The sequence below is a fragment of the Heterodontus francisci genome, chromosome 8 (assembly GCF_036365525.1).
Source record: "Heterodontus francisci isolate sHetFra1 chromosome 8, sHetFra1.hap1, whole genome shotgun sequence".
In the NCBI taxonomy this organism is placed as follows: domain Eukaryota; kingdom Metazoa; phylum Chordata; class Chondrichthyes; order Heterodontiformes; family Heterodontidae; genus Heterodontus; species Heterodontus francisci.
This window is the reverse complement of record NC_090378.1, coordinates 80,157,620-80,180,585: the sequence shown is the minus strand read 5'-3', so window position 1 is coordinate 80,180,585 and position 22,966 is coordinate 80,157,620. Positions and strand designations below refer to the sequence as shown.

The 22,966-nt window shown below is 45.5% G+C and overlaps 1 protein-coding gene across 13 annotated transcripts in view; it reads left to right on the top strand.

Annotated features, from left to right (window-relative positions):
* Positions 1–22,966, top strand: part of LOC137372938 (podocin-like) — a 122,278-nt gene that overhangs the window by 9,503 nt on the left and 89,809 nt on the right. For 11 of the 13 annotated variants that reach the window (XM_068037461.1, XM_068037471.1, XM_068037463.1 and 8 more), the window contains exons 2-5: positions 1,587–1,690; positions 2,051–2,123; positions 5,085–5,167; positions 11,184–11,387. In XM_068037461.1, the coding sequence (XP_067893562.1) occupies positions 1,587–1,690; positions 2,051–2,123; positions 5,085–5,167; positions 11,184–11,387 (464 nt within the window). The remainder of the gene's footprint in view (positions 1–1,586; positions 1,691–2,050; positions 2,124–5,084; positions 5,168–11,183; positions 11,388–22,966) is intronic. The other 2 variants (XM_068037462.1, XM_068037465.1) reach the window with 2 other exon arrangements.

Sequence of the window (22,966 nt, the reverse complement as noted above, 5' to 3'; positions counted from 1 at the left end):
AGCTTTGGATCAGAAATTGGCTAGCTGAAAGAAGACAGAGGGTGGTGGTTGATGGCAAATGTTCATCCTGGAGTTTAGTTACTAGTGGTGTACCGCAAGGATCTGTTTTGGGGCCACTGCTGTTTGTCATTTTTATAAATGACCTGGAAGAGGGTGTAGAAGGGTGGGTTAGTAAATTTGCGGATGACACGAAGGTCAGTGGAGTTGTGGATAGTGCCGAAGGATGTTGTAGGGTACAGAGGGACATAGATAGGCTGCAGAGCTGGGCTGAGAGATGGCAAATGGGGTTTAATGCGGAAAAGTGTGAGGTGATTCACTTTGGAAGGAGTAACAGGAATGCAGAGTACTGGGCTAATGGGAAGATTCTTGGTTGTGTAGATGAACAGAGAGATCTTGGTGTCCAGGTACATAAATCCCTGAAAGTTGCTACCCAGGTTAATAGGGCTGTTAAGAAGGCATATGGTGTGTTAGCTTTTATTAGTAGGGGGATCGAGTTTCGGAGCCACGAGGTCATGATGCAGCTGTACAAAACTCTGGTGAGGCCGCACCTGGAGTATTGCATGCAGTTCTGGTCACCGCATTATAGGAAGGATGTGGAAGCTTTGGAAAGGGTGCAGAGGAGATTTACTAGGATGTTGCCTGGTATGGAGGGAAGGTCTTACGAGGAAAGGCTGAGGGACTTGAGGTTGTTTTCGTTGGAGAGAAGGAGGAGGAGAGGTGACTTAATCGAGACATATAAGATAATCAGAGGGTTAGATAGGGTGGATAGTGAGAGTCTTTTTCCTCGGATGGTGATGGCAAACACGAGGGGACATGGCTTTAAGTTGAGGGGTGATAGATATAGGACAGATGTGAGAGGTAGTTTCTTTACTCAGAGAGTAGTAGGGGCGTGGAACGCCCTGCCTGCAACAGTAGTAGACTCACCAACTTTAAGGGCATTTAAGTGGTCATTGGATAGACATATGGATGAAAATGGAATAGTGTAGGTCAGATGGTTTCACAGGTCGGCGCAACATCGAGGGCCGAAGGGCCTGTACTGCGCTGTAATGTTCTAAAAAAAAAGTAGATGGAACAACAGTGATGGTACTGAGTCATACATATTAAGAACTCCCTGATTTGATCACTGGCATGTGTTGAGTTAATTAATCTCAATTGGGACAGCAGTGACCGTGCTACAAATGGGCCAAACTAGAGAAAAGGAAAAATCAACTAAGAGTTCCAATCGTGTTCATTATCCAGTCAATTTAATTGGAATTGCAAGGGAATTGCAATAAGGGAAAAATCTGATCTAGCTCTATTGGGATACCTCTCATGGTGAAATTGCCTTCTAACAGTGATTGAGTAGCTTCACATATGAAACAACACTTAAGTAATATATTGAAAGACTGCTAACATCCAAAGAACTTTACGCCAACAAGAGTTATGAAAGGAGGGAATAAAATTGAGAGAAAAGGACAAATAGGGCACGATACAGAAAACCGGGCAGATAACTCTTGGATGATGTTTAAGCTGGATATAGTTTTGCTATGTTAGAAACAGCTTGGATTGAAAATAATTTGATATGTCTGTTTGCTCTTTTTAATCAGGTCTCAAGCACCGAAGTCCGGGAATCTGCGAGTGTATTCTCACATTCCTCACTTTATTGCTGGTCCTTGTCTCATTCCCAGTCTCTGTCTGGTTCTGTATTAAGGCAAGTATATTGCTATTAGAAGCCTGAAAACTGCATTTTTGGAAAAATTGGTTCAGTGGGTATGAAGTATCTTTTGGGCATTAGTACTTGACCCTCAACCACTAGGTCATGTGTTTAAGTCTAGATGATGACCATCATTTGCCTGGGTGCATTCAGTAATTTCTCAGCAGTTTGTTCCAAAGGGATGATCCCAAAGAAAACAAAACTAATATAAATGCAGAAAACATTTGAAACACATCACAAACAGTCAATATTTAAAAGGAAGTAAATATTGTGGAGGTCTTGTGATTTGATGGCTGGATTTTATGCCAGTAACTAATACTCACTAGTGTGATAATCATCCTTCCCTTTGTGGTGCAGATAGTCCAAGAATACGAGCGTGCGGTGATATTCAGACTGGGACGACTGCTACCAGGGAGAGCCAGGGGGCCGGGTAAGTGGCTATTTCCTCAGTGGCTTTAGGAAATTTAGGCACATTGCTGCCAGTATTGCACCTTTTATTTCTAAACAAGATGACGTTTAAGCATTTTACTCTGATGGTACTGGCTTTTCAAAGAGGAAATATCACACAGTGAATTATCAGCCAGAACCTCAGTTCTGGTGCATAAGAATTTTGACTTGTATATTTTCATTGTGGAAGCATCATCATTACAAGGACTGCAGTGCTTCAAGGAAAAGGCCCACTACCACTTTCTCAGGACAACTAAGGATAGACAATAACTCACAATGGCACCTACATGAAAAAACAAATATTTTTTAAAAACTCTGCGAAATGTACTTTTCTCAAACTGGGATCAGATTCAACTAGGTTAAACTGGTTAGGTGCACATAATTTGATAGGTCCTTTGGATGTAGCATTACGACACAGTGCATTGAAACTTGACAATTTCCACCAGGAGGCATTTTGTATTAATTTATCTCTGGACCTCGATTTTGAATAGGCATAGATAAGTGGAAATGATATTTTAAATGGATCCAGTATTAGTAGGGTTTAGCAATAACTAGTACCATGGGAGGATCAATAGGCCCTCCTATTTTAGGAGGGAGCACCCCAGAATTCAGGCAAACTGACGGAAGGCAAATGCAAAGAAAGCTGTAATGTTTCTCAATGACTGACAATCCATTAGGTAAAAGGGTAGCTGTCCTGGCAGACCCATTGTGTCAGCCTGCTCCTGCCCCACTGAACTTATTTCTTCCTATCTTGACTCTATCTTTTCTGCGCTGGTCCAGTCTCTTCCCACCTACATCCGTGACTCTCCTGACGCCCTACGTCATTTTGACAATTCCCAGTTTCCTCGCCCCAACCACCTCCTCTTCACTATGGACGTCCAATCTCTCTACACCTCCAACCCCACCAGGACGGTTTGAGGGCTCTCCGCTTCTTCTTTGAACAGAGGCCCAACCAGTCCCCATACACCACCACCCTCCTCCGCCTGGCTGAACTTGTTCTCACATTGAACAACTTCTCCTTCAACTCCACTCACTTCCTTCAAGTAAAAGGTGCTGCTATGGATACCTGCATGGGTCTTAGTTATGCCTGTCTTTTTGTGGGATATGTCGAACATTCTTTGTTCCAGTCCTACTTAGGCCCCATCCCCCAACTCTTTTTCCGGTACATTGATGACTGTATCGGTGCCGTTTCTTGCTCCCGCCCCGAACTGGAAAACTTTATCAACTTTGCTTCTAATTTCCACCCTTCTCTCACCTTTACATGATCCATCTCCGACACTTCCCATCCTTTCCTCGACTTCTCTGTCTCCATCTCTGGGGATAGGTTGTCTACTAATATCCATTATAAACCCATCGACTCCCACAGCTACCTCATCTACACTTCTTCACACTTTGCCTCCAGTAAGGACTCCATTCAATTCTCCCAGTTTTTCCGTCTCCGACACATCTGCTCTGATGATGCTACCTTCCATGACAGCGCTTCTGATATGTCTTCCTTTTTCCTCAACAGAGGATTCCCCCCCACTGTGGTTGACAGGGCCCTCAACCGTGTCCGGCACATTTCCCGCACCTCTGCTCTCACCCATTCCCCTCCCTCCCAGAACCGTGACAGGGTTCCCCTTCTCCTCACTTTCCACCCCATCAGCCTCTACATCCAAAGGATCATCCTCCGCCATCTCCAGCATGATGCCACTACCAAACGCATCTTCCCCTCCCTTCCCCTGTCAGCATTCCGAAGGGATCGTTCCCTCCGTGATACCCTGGTCCACTCCTCCATTACCCCCATCACCTCTTCCCCTTCCCACAGCACCTTCCCCTGCAATCGCAGGAGGTGTAATACCTGCCCAATTACCTCCTCTCTCCTCACTATCCCGGGCCCCAAACTCCTTTCAGGTGAAGCAGCAATTTACTTGTACTTCTTTCAATGTAGTATACTGTATTCGCTGCTCACAGTGTGGTCTCCTCTACATTGGGGAGACCAAATGCAGACTGGGTGACTGCTTTGTGGAACACCTCCGCTCAGTCGCAAGCAGGACCCCGAGCTTCCGGTTGCTTGCCATTTCAACACCTTCCCTGCTCTCATGCTCACATCTCTGTCCTGGGATTGCTGCAGTGTTCCAGTGAACATCAATGCAAGCTCAAGCAACAGCATCTCATTTACCGATTAGGCACACTGCAGCCTGCCGGACTGAACATTGAGTTCAATAATTTCAGAGCATGACAGGCCCCCCATTTTACTTTTATTTTTAGTTTTTTTTTTTCTTTTTCCTTTTTTTGTGTTTATTTTATTTTATTTCATCTTAGTTTGTTCAGTTTGCTTACCCACTGTTTTTTTCATGTTTGTACTTGTGGCTATTCAATTTTCCGTCCGTTAACACCCTTTCTGTACTAATGCTTTGTCTTTCAACACACCATTAACATATCCTTGCTCCATGACCTTCTGGCCTATTCTGTGACCTCGTCCTATCTACTACTTCTCCTTTGTTATCTCTTGCCCCACCCCCACTTTACTTGCTTATAACCTTTACATTTCTAATATTTGCCAGTTCTGAAGAAGGGTCACTGACCTGAAACGTTAACTTTGCTTCTCTCTCCACAGATGCTGCCAGACCTGCTGAGTATTTCCAGCATTTCTTGTTTTTATTTTAGGTAAAGGGGTAGATTCGCTGATCCCATATCCCCAGCTTGTAATTGCACTTGAAGGCAGTGCATGTTGGATATTTGTTGCTACAATGTTGTAGCTATATCTTTAACCCATACCTCCTTTGAAGGTGACACCTTACGAGGAGAGTGGGATCAGTAAATTTATTTTAAGATGTCTTCGCAATAGGACTTGGGTTTCTCTTAAAGCAGTCAAAAAGTGCTGCACTACTGATACAAAAGATCAGTGAGAGAGGATAAGATTATTATCATATAAGTGATCTTTCATTGGTTCTCATTATAGGTCTCTTCTTCTTCATGCCATGTCTGGACACTTATCACAAAGTGGATCTACGTATCAAAACCTTGGAGATCCCATTTCATGAAGTAAGTATACAAAAAGCAAATGCATGTGAAAAAAGCAATCAATAAAGCACAAACCCGAGTGAATGCATGGAGCCAAGTCACCTACTTCTTCAGCTGAATAGTTATCAACATGTGGAACAAACTATCAGTAGAGGTAGTTGAACGAGGAACTTAAGGGGTCTCAAAAAGTAAACAGTCTAGTTCCTGTCATCTGAAGGGATTCATGATTATTACATTTTGTAAATGATATTGAGATTGTTTTTACAGGGACATGAGAGAATAATTGGTTGGACAGGCTAAATTTTATCTAACATTTGAGGGAAGGCGGTGGCATAGTGGTAATATCACTGGACTGGTAATGCAAAGACCCAGGCTAATGCTCTGGAGACACAGGTTCAAATCTCACCATGGCAGCTGGTGAAATTTAAATACAATTTATAAATCTGGAATTTAAAAGGCTAGTCTCAGTAATGGTGACCATGAAACCATTGTCAATTGTTGTAAAAACTCATCTGGTTCACCAATGTCCAGGGAATCGGCAGTCCTTACCTGGTCTGGCCAACATGTGACTCCAAAGTGGTTGACTCTTAAATTTCCACTGAAATGGCTTAGCAAGCCACTCAGTAGTACTAAACTGCTAGGGAAAAGTCTAAAAGGAATGGACCACCTGGCATCAACCTAGGCACCGGAAAAGACAACGGCAAACCCAGCCCTGTCGACACTGTAAAGTCCTCCATGCCACGGCCCCTCCGAACTATATCCCCAACACCTTCAGGTAGTCTGACCTGATGGTGAAGGGGACAAAGGATCAGTCAGCCCAATTCCCAAAGAACATGGCCTCGCTCTTGTTAACTTTGGCTCCCGAGGCCAGTTCGAACTGGTCGCAGATGCTCATTAGTCTGCGAACGGACAGCGGATCCGAGCAGATGAGGGGGCATCATCCACGTATAGGGAGGTTTTAACCTGGGTGCCTCCACTGGATTGTCACCCCTCTTATGCTCACATCCTTTCTAATAGACTCTACAAAGGGTTCAATACAGCAAACAAACAAGACAGGGGAGAGAGGACAGCCCTGTCTGACTCCAGATTGGATTGGGAAACTTTCTGAATCCCACCCATTGATTGAGACTGCACTACTGATGTTCGTGTAGAGCAGTTTGATCCAATTGCTGATGTGGCAGGACTGTAGAGCTTTGATCTGATCTGTTGATGTGGGATCACTTAGCTCTGTCTATTGCATGCTGCTTCCGCTGTTTGGCAAGCAAGTAGTTCTGTCTTAAATAAAAACAAGAAATACTGGAACCACTCAGCAGGTCTGGCAACATCTGTGGAAAGAGAAGCAGAGTTAACGTTTTGGGTCAGTGACCCTTCTTCCTTCCAAGGGTCACTGACCCGAAACGTTAACTCTGCTTCTCTTTCCACAGATGCTGCCAGACCTGCTGAGTGGTTCCAACATTTCTTGTTTTTATTTCAGATTTCCAGCATCCGCAGTATTTTGCTTTTATTTTAGTAGTTCTGTCTTGTAGCTTCACCAGGCTGACACCTCGTTTTTAGATATACCTGGTGCTGCTTTCCCTCCTGCACTCTTCATTGACCCAGGTTTGATCCCTCGGCTTGATGGTAATGGTAGAGTGAGGGATATGCCAAGCCATGGGGTTACAGATTGTGGTTGAATACAATTCTGCTGCTGCTGATGGTCCACAGTGCCTCATGGATGCCCAGTTTTTAGTTGCTAGATCTGTTTGAAAACTATCCCATTTAGCACGGTGGTAGTGCCAACAATTTGATGGTGGGTACCCTCAGTGTGAAGACAGGACTTCACCTCCACAAGGACTGTGCGGTGGTCACTTCTACCAATACTGTCATGGACAGATGTATCTGCGACAGATAGATTGATGAGGATGAGGCGTGTGTTGGCCACTCTTGTGATTCAACATGAGTTATCTGCACAGTACATATTTCAGAACAACTCGTTGCTGGTTGTTCCAGGAAATGTCCTTGCTGAATACTTCCATTCATAAGTCAATTCTTATTATTTTGAAAAATTTGGCAGATTTGCGGGAGGACACCTCAGAGGGGTCATGCAGCGAGGCGATATGGGTGGAGCTCAGGAATGGGAAGGGTGCAGTCACAATGGTGGGGGTTTACTACAGGCCTCCCAACAGCCAGCGGGAGGTAGAGGAGCAGATATGTAGACAGATTTTGGAAAGATGTAAAGGTAACAGGGTTGTGGTGGTGGATGATTTTAACTTCCCCTATATTGACTGGGACTCACTTAGTGCTAGGGGCTTGGATGGGGCAGAATTTGTGAGGAGCATCCAGGAGGGTTTCTTGAAACAGTATGTAGATAGTCCAACTAGGCTTGGGGCCATTCTGGACCTGGTATTGGGGAATGAGCCCGGCCAGGTGGTCGAAGTTTCAGTGGGGGAGCATTTCGGAAGCAGTGACCATAATTCCATAAGTTTTAAGGTACTTGTGGATAAGGATAAGAGTAGTCCTCGGGTGAAGGTGCTAAATTGGGGGAAGGCTAATTATAACAATATTAGGCAGGAACTGAAGAATTTAGATTGAGGGCGGCTGAGGGTAAATCAACATCTGACATGTGGGAGTCTTTCAAACGTCAGCTGATTAGAATCCAGGACCAGCATGTTCCTGTAAGGAAGAAAGACAAGTTTGGCAAGTTTCGGGAAGCTTGGATAACACGGGATATTGTGAGCCCAGTCAAAAAGAAAAAGGAAGCATTTGTAAGGGCTGGAAGGCGAGGAACTGATGAAGCACTTGAGGAATATAAAGACAGTAGGAAGGAACTTAAGCAAGGAGTTAGGAGGGCTAAAAGGGGTCATGAAAAGTCATTGGCAAACAGGATTAAGAAAAATCCCAAGGCTTTTTATACATATATAAAGAGCAAGAGGGTAACCAGGGAAAGGGTTGGTCCACTCAAGGACAGAGATGGGAATCTATGTGTGGAGCCAGAGGAAATGGGCAAGGTGCTAAATGAGTACTTTGCATCAGTATTCACCAAAGAGGAGGACTTGGTGGATGATGAGCCTAGGGAAGGGAGTGCAGATAGTCTGGGTCATGTCGTTATCAAAAAGGAGGAGGTGTTGGGTGTCTTGCAAAGCATTAAGGTAGATAAGTCCCCAGGGCCTGATGGGATCTACGCTAGAATACTGAGGGAGGCAAGGGAAGAAATTGCTGGGGCCTTGACAGAAATCTTTGCATCCTCATTGGCAACAGGTGAGGTCCCAGAGGACTGGAGAATAGCCAATGTTGTGCCTTTGTTTAAGAAGGGTGGTAAGGATAATCCAGGAAATTATAGGCCGGTGAGCCTTACGTCAGTGGTAGGGAAACTATTAGAGAGGATTATTCGGGACAGGATTTACTCCCATTTGGAAACAAACAAACTTATTGGCGAGAGACAGCATGGTTTGTGAAGGGGAGGTCGTGTCTTACTAATTTGATTGAGTTTTTTGAGGAAGTGACGAAGATGATTGATGAAGGAAGGGCAGTGGATGTTATCTATATGGACTTTAGTAAAGCCTTTGACAAGGTCTCGCATGGCAGACTGGTACAAAAGGTGAAGTCACATGGGATCAGAGGTGAGCTGGCAAGATGGATACAGAACTGACTTGGTCATAGAAGACAGAGGGTATCATTGGATGGGTGTATTTCTGAATGGAGGGCTGTGACTAGTGGTGTTCCGCAGGGATCAGTGCTGGGACCTTTGCTGTTTGTAGTATATATAAATGATTTGGAGGAAAATGTAGCTGGTCTGATTAGTAAGTTTGCGGACGACACAAAGGTTGGTGGAGTTGTGGATAATGATGAGGATTGTCAGAGGATACAGCAGGATATAGATCGGTTGGAGACTTGGGCGGAGAAATGGCAGATGGAGTTTTATCCGGACAAATGTGAGGTAATGCATTATGGAAGGTCTAATGCAGGTGGGAAGTATACAGTAAATGGCAGAACCCTTAGGAGATTTGACAGGCAGAGAGATATGGGCATACAGGTCCACAGGTCACTGAAAGTGGCAACGCAGGTGGATAAGGTAGTCAAGAAGGCATATGGCATGCTTGCCTTCATCGGTCGGGGCATAGAGTATAAAAATTGGCAAATCATGTTGCAGCTGTACAGAACCTTAGTTAGGCCACACTTAGAATATTGCGTGCAATTCTGGTCGCCACACTACCAGAAGGACGTGGAGGCTTTGGAGAGGGTACAGAGGAGGTTTACCAGGATGTTGCCTGGTCTGGAGGGCATTAGCTATGAGGAGAGGTTGGAAAAACTCAGATTGTTTTCACTGGAACGACGGAGGTGGAGGGGCGAATTGATCGAGGTTTACAAAGTTATGAGCGGCATGGACAGAGTGGATAGTCAGAAGCTTTTTCCCAGGGTGGAAGAGTCAGTTACTAGGGGACATAGGTTTAAGGTGCGAGGGGCAAAGTTTAGAGGGGATGTGCAAGGCAAGTTTTTTACACAGAGGGTGGTGAGTGCCTGGAGCTTGCTGCCAGGGGAGGTGGTGGAAGCAGATACGATAGCGACGTTTAAGAGAAATCTTGATAAATACATGAATAGGAAGGGAATAGAGGAATATGGGCCCCGGAAGTGCAGAAGGTGTTAGTTTAGGCAGGCATCAAGATTGGCGCAGGCTTGGAGGGCCAAATGGCCTGTTCCTGTGCTGTACTGTTCTTTGTTCTTTGTTCTTTTATTACTAGCTATGGTTGGCATCCTTCCATCTATGAAAGATGATGGACTCACAGCAAACAATCCACTTATGTGCACCTTTGTTGATGGTTGTGAAGGCCAAACCTTGAGAGACAGGTTCTGCCACAAGTGTTGCACATGAAGCTGCCAAGTGACGCTGTGAATTGTTTTTGACGTTGGCGCCTGTTGCCAAGCTGCCGTAGCAACTGGTTGTCGTGGTAGTGCACCCCAGTCCACAGGATGTGTCGCCATTTCCCTCTTTTGTCAGCGACAATTAGGGCCTTCATGTCACGCATGCAAGCATCCTTGAAGCGGAGCTTTGGGGTCCGCACTGGCCGTCTGGCCCCGGCCACCTCACTATACAGAAGATCCTTGGGTATTCAACTGTTTTCCATCCCGCTGCCTCTGTTTGATTAATGCCAACACATTTGGGAGCTCTGTCTTTGAGAGGACTGTTGCATTTGTGATTTTGTCCTGCCAGGATATACCCATAATGCACCAGAAACAGCGAAAATGGAAATGATCGAGTTCTATTCTCCAAGATGGCTCCTGGACAGTCAGCTCCCTGGGGAGTTCCTCACTATTCACGACTATCCGTGACCATCTGCTGCCATCTGTTGCTCTTTCTCCTCATTATTACCTGTACAGATGAAATATCAGTGGTTCACCAGAAAACATCACATATCTTAGGTATACTCCCCCTGTTACACTGAGTTAAAATGAAAAAGTGTAAATCCACAATAAAAACAGAAAATATTGGAAAAGCACAGCAGGTCAATCTATCAGCATCTGAAAGAACAGTCAACAGGCTATTCAACTGCATGGACCATCATGGCCATACTCGTTCCACCAGACACAAATACATGAATACATCCAACAGGGGCCACTGGATATCAACAAGGAGTGGGAACACTAATTTCTCTGCCCACCACCCCCTGCATCCCTACAATAAATTCAATTAGAATGGCCCCAAATGACTAGAGATCAAACTGGAACCTTCTGCAATCAAACTGGGGATCAAACCTGAAACTTCCTGGAGTTACAGCCAGGTGAGGAGGGGGTCTCAGGCTCCCTTTTCGCCCTTCCTCTCATTTGACCGCAACAGGGTTTATTCCTTTTCAAAAACAGTGGTTGTGCTTACCACCTCAGCAATTGCAAAAGAATCAATTGGATAGGTTTTCTTGGGTTTAAACAAGAAAGAGGTAAGTTTATTATACATGAGCATGATTTGTGATTTGATTGGCTCTAGTTAGTGTTTAATTAATGTTGAGTGGTCTCCAATGAAATAGAAGGAGTTGTAACATTCAAGATACTGACATTTATTTTGCAGGTTATATCCAAAGACATGGTGACTGCTCAGGTGAATGCCATCTGCTATTATCGAGTGGAGAATGCCTCTCTCTCATTAACAAGTGCCGGTGACTCTTCTGTCTCAGTATCACTGTTGGTACAAACTATTATTAAACGGAGCGTAGCACATCATACATTCAATGACATTCTCCTGGAAAGAAAAAGCATTGGTGATGAAATCAAGGTATACAAAATTGAAGATGCTGCATTTCCCCTCTCCTTCAAAGCTGTCATTTTCACTTTTTCCTCAAAAACCACATCTTGACCTTTTGCACTGCCCTAGATCTAATCTCCCTTTCTGAAGAAGGGTCACTGACCTGAAACAATAACTCTGCATCTCTCTCCACTGATGCTGCCAGACCTGCTGAGTTTTTCCAGCACTTTCGGTTTTTATTTCTAATCTCCCTTTCTTCTGCTGAATATTTTGGCACTAGCCACCTGGAAGTTCACCTCTCCTAAAATGTTCTGTTTGAATCTTTTCAGTTCAACTTTCATCCTGTCAAAAGCACTGTCACAAAAATCACCGATTAAATCTTTTGTGACTGCAACTGTTGCAGCTTATCCATCCTTGTCCTGTTCAGCCTCTCTGTTGTGTTCCACACAGTTGACTACTTCATCCAAAGCGACTGATTGTTTTGCAGGTCCACCTTTAAGGAACTACCCTTGCTTGCTTCTCCTTCTGTCCCTATACAGTCATGTCAGAAGTACCCTACAGTTCCATCCTTGGCCCCTTCATTTCTTCATTTACATGTTACATTATCTGCAGACATGGAGTTAACTCCCGCATATATGCCAACAAAACCAGCCCTGCGTTACCACCACCACCCTCAACTTCACAACATTCTCATTGTTGCCAGATTGCTTGTCTAAACCAAGCCATGGATTAGCCAGAACTTTTTCAAATTCACAATCACCAGGATCAAAGCTACCTTATTCTCCTCACCAACAACTCTGTACCCTTTCTTCCACTTCATTCTTGTCCCCAGTCTGCTCACTCATACTGAATCATACATTGTGCAACCTTAATATCCTATTTGACCCTAAGCAGCACTTCAAACTCCATATTCTATGCATTACAATGACCACCTACTTCCAGCTCCAACATCATGCAACAGTACACTTACCTCTCACTCCCCGCACCACTAATGAAAATCTTACCCACATTTTTGTTACCCCTCAGACTTGGCTTCTGCAATGGCTTCCTCACCAACCTACAAAGCTCCATCCAATGCAAACTCCAACTTCTGCAAATCTGTGCTGCCTTTCCAGCACTGAATTACACTTGCCCATCACTGCTGCCCTCACTAATCTCCAGTGGGTATCTCATTCATAGAACATAGAATAGAAACATACAGTACAGAAGGAGGCCATTCGGCCTATCGAGACAGTGCCAGCTCTCTGTAAGAGTAATTTAGTTAGTCCCATTCCCTTGCCCTTTGGCCATAGTCCTGCAATTTTTTACTCTTCAGTTGCTTATCCAATTCCCTTTTGAAAGCCATGATTGAATCTGCCTCCACCACTCTTTCAGGCAGTGCATTTGAGATCTGATCTACTTGCGGAGTAAAAAGGTTTTTCTCATGCCTTGGTTTCTTTTGCCAATCACCCTAAATCTGTTTCCTTTGGTTCTCAACCCTTCCGCAAATGGAAACAGTTTCTCCCTATCTATTATGTTGAGACCACTCTTGAGTTTGATCATCGCTATCAAAACTCCTCTCAACCTTCTCTTCTCTAATGAGAACAACCTCATAACTGAACAGAACTGAAGTCCCTCATACCTGGAACCATTCTCATAAATCTTTTCTGTACCCTCTCTAAAGCCTTCACATCCTTCCTAAAGTGTGGTGCCCAGAATTGGACACAATACTCCTGTTGATGCCGAACTGATGTTTTTGGAAAGGTTCATCATAACTTCCTTGCTTTTGTACTCGATTTTATGTTGGGCGGACGAAAGCTGGACTGAAAGCCTCCCGGAGTCTCCCGTTCCATTTTATGCCACTCCCCCGCCACCATCCGGCTCATGGGGTGGCGTAAAATTCCAGCCCATGTCTCTATTTTTAAAGCCCAGGATCCCATCTGCTTTTTTAACCACTTTTTCAACCTGCCCTGTCCTGCCAACTTCAACAATTTGTGCACATATACCCCCAGATCTCTCTGTTCCTACACCCCCTTTAGAATAGTACTCTTTAGTTTATATTGCCTCTCCTAGTTCTTCCTACCAAAATGCAACACTTCACATTTCTCTGTTGTAGTACACCTTTAAGTGGGTGTGGTTACATTTTCAGTACACCTTGCTAGAGAGGAAATGATGTAACATACCATGTGACTGATTCTCATCCTCAGTCTGCTGCTAATCACCAAACAGACCAAACATGTACAAATGTTCTCTTGCAATGTAATATCATGCTACTACCCTCAGTAAAGGAACCCACTATATAAGTGTGAACTGACCTCTGCTGTGTGGTCAGTGCCTTGATCTCCTAAGTTTTTTTTCATTCATGGGATGTGGGCGTCGCTGGCTAGGCCAGAATTTATTGTCCATCCCTAATTGCCTTTCAGAAGGTGGTGGTGAGCTACCTTCTTGAACCGCTGCAGTCCATTTGGGGTAGGTACACTCACAGTGCTGTTAGGAAGGGAGTTCCAGGATTTTGGCCCAGCGACAGTGAAGGAACGGCAATATATTTCCAAGTCAGGATGGTGTGTGACTTGGAGGGGAACTTGCAGGTGGTGGTAATCCCATGCATTTGCTGCCCTCGTCCTTCTCGTTGGTAGAGGTCACGGGTTTGGAAGAAGCCATCTAAGGAGCTTTGGTGCGTTGCTGCATTGTATTTTGTAGATGGTACTGCTGCCACTCTGCGTCTGTGGTGGAGGGAGTGAATGTTTGTGGATGGAGTGCCAATCAAGTGGGCTGCTTTGTCCTGGATGGTGTTGAGCATCTTGAGTGTTGTTGGAGCTGCACCCATCCAGGCAAGTAGAGAGTATTCCATCACACTCCTGACTTGTGCCTTGTAGATGGTGGACAGGCTTTGGGTAGTCAGGAGGTGAGTTACTCACTGCAGAATTCCTAGCCTCTGACCTGCTCTTGTAGCCACGGTATTTATATGGCTACTCCAGTTCAGTTTCTGGTCAATGGTAGTCCCTAGGATGTTGATAGTAGGGGATTCAGCGATGATAATGCCATTGAACGTCAAGGGGAGTTGGTTAGATTCTCTGTTGTTGGAGATGGTCATTGCCTGGCACTTGTGTGGCGTGAATGTTACTTGCCACTTATCAGCCCAAGCTTGGATATTGTCCAAGTTTTGCTGCATTTCTACATGGACTGCTTCGGTATCTGAGGAGTCGCGAATGGTGCTGAACATTGTGCAATCATCAGTGAACATCCCCACTTCTGACCTTATGATTGAAGGAAGGTCATTGATGAAGCAGCTAAAGATGGTTGGGCCTAGGACACTACCCTGAGGAACTCCTGCAGTGATGTCCTGGAGCTCAGATGATTGACCTCCAACAACCACAACCATCTTCCTTTGCGCTAGGTATGACTCCAACCAGCGGAGGGTTTTCCCCCTGATTCCCATTGACCTCAGTTTTGCTAGGGCTCCTTGATGCCATACTCGGTCAAATGCTGCCTTGATGTCAAGGGCAGTTACTCCCACCTCACCTCTTGAGTTCAGCTCTTTTGTCCATGTTTAAACCAAGGCTGCAATGAGGTCAGGAGCTGAGTGGCCCTGGCGGAATCCAAACTGAGCATCACTGAGTGGGTTATTGCAATGCAAGTGCCGCTTGATGGCACTGTTGATGACACCTTCCATCACTTTACTGATGATTGAGAGTAGGCTGATGGGGCGGTAATTGGCCGGGTTGGACTTGTCCTGCTTTTTGTGCACAGGACATACCTGGGCAATTTTCCACATTGCAGGGTAGTAAGCACAAGGAAAGGAAAACACAATATCCTCTCTGTTAAATTTCATCTGCCACACAGCCACCATTCTACCAGCCTGTCTTTGTCCTCTTAAGTCCTCCTCATAGTTCACTATACTTACAAGTTTTGTGTCATCTGCAAATTTTGAAGTTATGTTTAAGTCACTAATATATATCAAGAAAACCAGTGGCCCCAGTACCAGTCCCTGGGGAACACCTTCCTCCAGTCCGAAAAACAACCACTCATCACTACTCCCTGTTTCTTGTCACTCAGCCAACTTTATATCCTTGCTGCTGCTGTTCCTTTTATTCCATGGGCTTCAACCCAATGAATTTAATTCAAAATTATCATCCTCACTAACAAATTAGTCTACAACCTTGTCTAAACTACCTTTGTAATTTCCTCCAGCTATACTTGCGATTCTATGCTGTCCAATTCTTCAATTCTGACATCCTGTGCATCCCTTCTTTAATGCTTGTTGCATTAAAGGCACTATATAAATAAAAGATATGATTGTACTGTTTGACCCTGTGTCTTCACAAATCTTTCTTCAGCTGGGAGAGCAGATTGGTAAAGTAGGATTTCTCTATAAGCTCCTCCAGATTTTTCTGCTTTTTTGTCAGTCTGGTTTAATACTGTAGCTTTCCAAGATAGTAGACCAAGATAGTAGCAGCACAGTGGCGCAGTGGTTAGCACCGCAGCCTCACAGCTCCAGTGACCCAGGTTCAATTCTGGGTACTGCCTGTGTGGAGTTTGCAAGTTCTCCCTGTGTCTGCGTGGGTTTTCTCCGGGTGCTCCGGTTTCCTCCCACAAGCCGAAAGACTTGCATGTTGGTAGGCAAATTGGCCATTATAAATTGCCCCTAGTATAAGTAGGTGGTCGGGAAATATGTAGGGACAGGTGGGGATGTGGTAGGAATATGGGATTAGTGTAGGATTAGTATAAATGGGTGGTTGATGGTCGGCACAGACTCGGTGGGCCGAAGGGCCTGTTTCAGTGCTGTATCTCTAAAACTAAAAACTAAAAAACTCTCCATCCCACTAATATACTAGAGCTTCTAGATAAAATGTACTGTTTAAGGCTACTTCTTCTGTCAGAAGGCACTCCTACCAAACTCATTGTAATTCATATTTCTGCAACAATTTTGGAAGGTACTTTATGTTGTTGGTAAAGCCAACATCATAAAATGTAAGTGTATTTAATTGTACGTAAATATAACATCGTTAACAGACAGTCTGTGATACATGGCATTGATGGTGGAACGGGGCTTCGAATGCAGCACACAAGCTTTCATAAGCCTATCCCCATGGGTTTCTGTACGATTAGATTTTAATAGCATTCTTGCAGCAATAAAAATGTGTGTGTCCTTAAAAGGACTGAAAAACTCAATTCACCAAATCTTTGCACTATATTTTGCAGGCAAATTAATGGTCAGTCAAATAGCGTTTGCAGTTATTTTTGCATAAATGGTACAGCAATTTCTGGTGAGGGGCAGATGCACAGCTAAATGCCAATACCCAAAAGTTTTTGTCCACGTTATACCACTCCACTATTGGCTTCATGAAAACAGCATTTCACTGTCTGCCTCACCACCGAAGTGTAGTCAATGTTGTGCAATTTCTGTATTTGTGCGGTAGATACAAACTAAACTCACCACAGAAGATTAAGTCTTGTTATTTTGAGTGCAAGTACCTTTTTAACGACATAATGATTGTTTATTACTGCCAAGCAACCCCTCTGGTTGAAAATTAACTATTACAAGTGTGAAGTCTCATTCCATCAGGGACTAATTGATGGAGATTTTTAAAATGTCAAATTTAAAATTTTTATTTATTTTGTCTCTCTTAATCCAATTTTCCACCTCTCCATTTCTTTCTGTAGCTGTTTTGACATTGAATTCCCTAATTTACACTTCCTTCTCAGTCCTTGAGCTGATTATTTCTTAATCCGTCAATCTTGTTGATTAACGAGATGCAGTATTGGTTGCCTTGTTCGCTCAGGTCCCAGATGCCCTGCTTCTCTCACTGTATTTTTTTTAGCTCGCAGTTCAAACAACTTAATGGGCAAAAATGTTTTGAGCTGAAGGGTGCAGGTACAAGTCTAAATAATGGCAACTCAGTTAGATGTCCTGTTATTGCAAAAACAGGCCCATTCTTTTTCTCGCACATCAGTCCACGTGACAGTGTGCTGGTTTATGCATCATCAACAAATTGGATAAAATCACATTATATCTAGACTAGCGATCTTTTCAAAATTCAAGAGCTAGATAAGGAAACTGTTTACCGAAAAGGAACCACAGGATTTAACATACAAATTGATATTATCTGTAATTACAACCAGTACAAAGATAGCTCCCCACTCCCAGCTTCCTCTTGCAATCTTTGATTATTCTCATCCTCAAATTTCCTCGCTCATTCCCTCTGACAATTCCTTTGTTCCATAAACTTTGAATTATTCCTCGAGGTAACATCATCTTGTTTATTTTCTGCTGCAGTGGCATGTGTGCAGAAAGCCTGTGCTTATTGCTCCCCATTTGCCAACTTCCAAGTCAGTTTATGATTTAAGGGATGAACACATCTGGAAGGCTCTGCTCCTTAATATAGTGACATCTTCATTGCAACTAAAATTAATTAGGTTTATAAGGTGATTAATTCAAAATATATTTTTAGCTATGTCAGAATAAAAAGAAAAGTTGCCACTTTTATTGTAGTTGATCACACCCTTCATCTCTCATAATAGGAATTTTATTTTTATTCTGTCACAGGCTGTGAGTGTCACGGCAAGGCCAGCATTTGTTACCCATTCCTAATTGCCCTTGAGAAGGTGGTGGTGAGCCACCTTCTTGAACCACTGCAGTCCATGTGGTGTAGGTACATCCAGAGTGCTAATAGGGAGTTCCAGGTTTTTGACCCAGTGAAGGAATGGTGTTATAGTTCCAGGATGGTATGTGGCTTGGAGGGGAACTTGCAGGTGGTGATGTTCACATACATCTGTTGCCCTTGTCCTTCTAGGTGATAGAGATTGTGGGTTTGGAAGGTGCTGTCGAAGGAGGCTTGGTGAGTTGCTGCAGTGCATCTTGTAGATGGTGCACACTGCTGAATGAAATCATGAGAAGATGAAAACAGCCAGGCTTCAGCAATCTTGGGAGAGACCTCACTCCCATTCTCATTATGCTGCATATGTCTCTGAATATCAAATAAGTGCAGAAGTTACAGATTCAGAACTCTGAGCAGATAGTACATTTTGCTCGATTGGCCCAAGAGAATTGCCCAACAGATGGTGGTATTGCAATGCAGGGATTCTCCAGGTCAAATTCCAGTCCAAAGTGCCAGTCCCTATTGATATGAAAGGAGTTGCTCCAGGACACAACTTGTATGTAGTTATGATCTGGAATGCACTGCCTGAAAGGGTGGTGGAAGCAGATACAATAGTAACTTTCAAGAGGGAATTGGTTATATGCCTGAAAAGGAAAGATTTGAAGGGCTATGGGGAAAGAACAAGGGTTTGGCATTAATTGGACAATGCTTTCAAAGAGTTGACACAGGAACGATTAGAATGGTTTACTTCTGTGCTGTAAGATTCTTTGGGCTGCGTTTTGTGCAGCTGGTGGGGCTCCCAGCATCGGGCCAAAAAGGCAGGGGGAGCCCTGCCTCGAACTTCTCGAGCCCCCTGGCACGATCCTCTATTGTTCTGGAAGCGAAGCTTCTGGCACCGGGTTCTCTGTCCCTTTAAAGATAGGTATCCTGCCTCCAAGAGTGCTGGCCAATCACAGGGCTAGCAGCTCAACAGTATCAGCAGCATCACTGGGGGTGGTGGCCACTGCCTGTACTGTAGAGGTCTTGGGCCCAGGCTCAGTGCTGGATCGCCAGACCTCAGGTAAGTGAGATGGGGTCGCTGGGCTCAGACCAGAAGGCCCCAGCAAGGGGGAGTGAGATGATGGGCATGAAATCCAGGGGAATGGGTGTCCATGGAGGTGGAGGTTCTGCTGGCAGGGATCATCCATGGACCATATTGCCCACAGGACAAGGTCCCTACCCCCAAGACTGCAGGGAGGGTACCCTGAAGGTGCCCTCTTAGTGTGGCGATTGCACTTCCCCCACCCCCCAAATTAAATCCCAGCAGTGGGGAAGAGGCCCTTAAGTGACCATTAATAGGCCACTTAAAGGCCTCAATTGGCCTCTGGATGAGAAGGCCTTCATCGGCCTATCCCACCCCTGGCAAAATCATTTGGTGAGGGGCCTCCACTCTCCCACCTCCCATCATGATTCTATGGGCCCTCCGACTCTGACCCTGTCTCGGGGGGCCCATATAATCCAGCCCATAGTTCCTATGAAAAGTTGACACTGATTATATGCAGCACATCCAGGTAAATAAATTGGCTATGAGGTTCGGCTTCATTGTGTCACAGTTTTAGCATTATGGATGCTGGTTTGTAATTAAAATGGTGTGCACACCACACAGGCACACTTCCGGTGCAATGCCTGCTGGATGCCATCTTGGTGAGGACGTTAGAAGCATGCACATGAAGGGCAGAATTTAGTGTGGCCATTTGAAGAGGGAATAGTGGCATTGTGGGGACAGAGAATCATGTCAGAAGCATCCATCTGGAAATCCAGCATTGAGATGTTGATTCCAGATTTTGTCAGCAGTGGGACAGCATTGCTGCCCCAATGTGATGGGAATCTATTTTAAGTTGCTGAGCAGTGAATTGTAATATATTTGCATCTAATTCACATTGATTTAATGGTGGGCTTGTGATTTTGTGGATGACGGGTAGTACTCACATGCTTTTGGGTTCATGACCGTTAGAAGCTGGTGGCAGCGAGGCGAGGCTTCAGTACAGCGATGGGTAGGCAGCCATGAACAGAGCTGCATAGTGGAAGAGGGTATGCGGAGACCATCGTTGAACCGCAGTGCTGTGTGCTCTACAAGGGCAGTCATGATCTTGGGCGCTCTGCAAGGGGGGTCCGTGGCTTTGCGTGGGTTTATTGGGTGACCAAACTGTTGGGTGAGATGTGTCGTTGCCCATTCTGCTGGATGAGAGGGTCATGGCAATCAACAAGGCTCAGGCTACCCCTTGACCTGTGATGATTTTGGCTGCTGTCCTCTGGCTGCCTGATGCCTGGAAGACCCTGGCTGCATGAGTGTTTCCTGCCCTGATGCAGGGGTCTCCTTAGGCATTGCAACTGCTGGAGCTGAGCTCACCGGTAGAGGGTTAGGGTTAGGGTTAGGGTTAGAGGGCTAAGGAGCTGGTGTCCACACATGGAGTGCCCTGAGGGGAGTCCCCAGCTGTGTACGTCAACCTCTCCTCCTCCCTTTCAAGACTCACTTGAACCTCCCTGCTGACCGGAGAAGGATGAAGAGCTGGAGAAGACTCCATGTGCCTTGTCCTTCTCTTGCCTTGCCATTGGCTGAATTTAGTGAGCCCACCACCGATCCCGGTGGCAGGCCTGGAAATAGATGACATTCCCCAATACGACATGCACGGCTGGCCAACCGCTTGAGGCAATGGGGATATTAAAGGAATGGTGGGCCTGCATTCACTCCTGCCTTTTGTAAATGACTGCCTTCAACAATGTCGCTTGCTGCCTTAGGACCTCTCCAACTGCTGCTTGCTTCACTCGCATTAGACTGATGGGCAAGGAAGTTTTAATGGAGCCTGCACTGACTATGGAAGAAGGAAGACACCAGGTGGCCCCATGGTTTAGTGATGCTTCCCGGCAGATTCTCCTCCAGGTTGCAAGGAAAAGGCGGGAGTTTCTCTTCCCTACCGATGGCAAGAAGAGGTCCTCCCACCTGACCAAGAAAGCCTGGATGGAGATCACTGAGGTCAGCAGATGTGGCGGTCACTTCCTTGACAAGGGTTCAGTGCAGGAAGAGAATCAATGACCTCACTCATTCCCCCAAGGTAAGTTCTCCATATCTCTCTCCTTTTGGGGGTTTGCAGGAGGCTTTTCAGTAGGAAGTGGACATGGGGAGGGACGCACCACAAAGGTATTGGCAAAGGGAGTCAAGCATCACTTTCTCCTGACAGATGCATAGCTGCATCTCGGTCAAAGACCACTCTCTTCCACAGATCACCCTAATTAACTGCCCAGAGAGTCTTCAATGGGTAGCCCTTGTCCCCAAGAATCCATCCCAGAAGTCTAGCAGGGGTCCCTGAAAAGCTGTTGCACCTGGGACGGAGTATGTAGGCAGGCACATACCTGCAGGAAACGTTTTTGGTGCTCGCAGACCAGTTGCACATTGATTGAATGGAAGCCCTTCCTGTTGAAGGTGGCTGGCTGGTCACATGCATGCAATCTATCCCAACTTGCACCCGGGGAAATCCAGCGATGGCATAAATCCAATGGCCCTCTCTGCCTGACTGTCAGCGTCAGTCCAGTAACGCACATAATTGCAGCCCTCATGAATAAAGCATTGGTCATCTCCTTGATGCAGTGGTGGACTGCTGCCTGTGAGATTCCACACATGTCCCTGGTGGATCTCTAGAAAGAGCCAGATTTGTAGAAGTTTAGTGCCACTGCGATCTTCAGGGCCACATGGCGTAGGGTGACCCCCAAAGTCCATAGGTCACTTAAGGGCCTCCGCCTGCCACCGTGGGTATTTTACCGTTGGCTAGCGGGCGGCTAAGGCCTCAAAAAGACCACCTGATGAAACCCCCAATGCCCCAACTGCCCCCAACGCACAATACTCACCCCGCCCCCCTAATCGACCTCCTTGCCTCACAGGGGCCCGGCCGATCGTCCCCAGCGAAGCCATAAAAACTTCCCTTTGTTCCGGGGCTGTCCTTCATCTTGATTGTGATGGCTGGGTGTAGTCCTAGTAGTGGACACCGCTCCCAGTGGCGCTGCTGGGACTAAGTGTTGCTGGCCCACTGATTGGCCGGCATCTCCATTAGGCGGGTCCTGATGCCTCAAGGAGGTGGAAGTCCCACCCAAGACCAATCAAAGGTCAACCAGCAGAGGCGGTCTCGCCACAGACTTTTCAGCCGGTGGACATGGCCTCCCGCCCAACGAAAAATTCTGGCCAATGATATGCAAATGCATTATAAACAACCTCTCAGCAATTTAAAATAGTTTCCCGTCATGCATTGCTGCCTTGGTGCTTTCCCACTGCTGACAAAATCCACAACCAACGTCAGGACGCTGGATTTGCAGGTGGATGGTTCCGACACGATTCTCCATCCCCCTACGCCACAATTCCCACTTTTAACAGCTGCATTAAATTCTGCCCCATGTGCAGGTCTGCATGCATCTGTCGAATGTGGCTCTCTATGAGGGTCACCAACCTCGCAATGGAGGAAACCATGCCCTCACATGCCTGACACATAGCAGCACTCATGGCATGGATGGAGACCAAATGCAGACTGGGTGACCACTTTGCGGAACACCTCCGCTCAGTCAGTAAGTATAACCCCGAGTTTCCGGTTGCTGGCCATTTCAACACCTACCCCCCGCTCTCATGCTCATATCTCTGTCCTGGGATTGCTGCAGTGTTCCAGAGAACATCAATGCAAGCTCAAGGAACAGCACCTCATTTACCGATTAGGCATGCTACGGCCTGCCGGACTGAACATTGAGTTCAATCATTTCAGAGCATGACAGGCCCCTCTTTTTATGTTTAGTTATTTTTTCTTTTTTTCCTTTATAATTTGGTTATTTTATTTTAGATTGTTTAGTTTGTTGCTACTGTGCCTATCCACTGTTTTGGTTTTTATAATGTATGTGCTTGGACTGCTTTGGGCTTTACTATCAATTCGCACCCTCTCTGTACTAATGCTTTGTCTTTCACCAAACCATTAACATACCGTTTGCCTTTGTTCCATGACCTTCTGGTCAGTTATT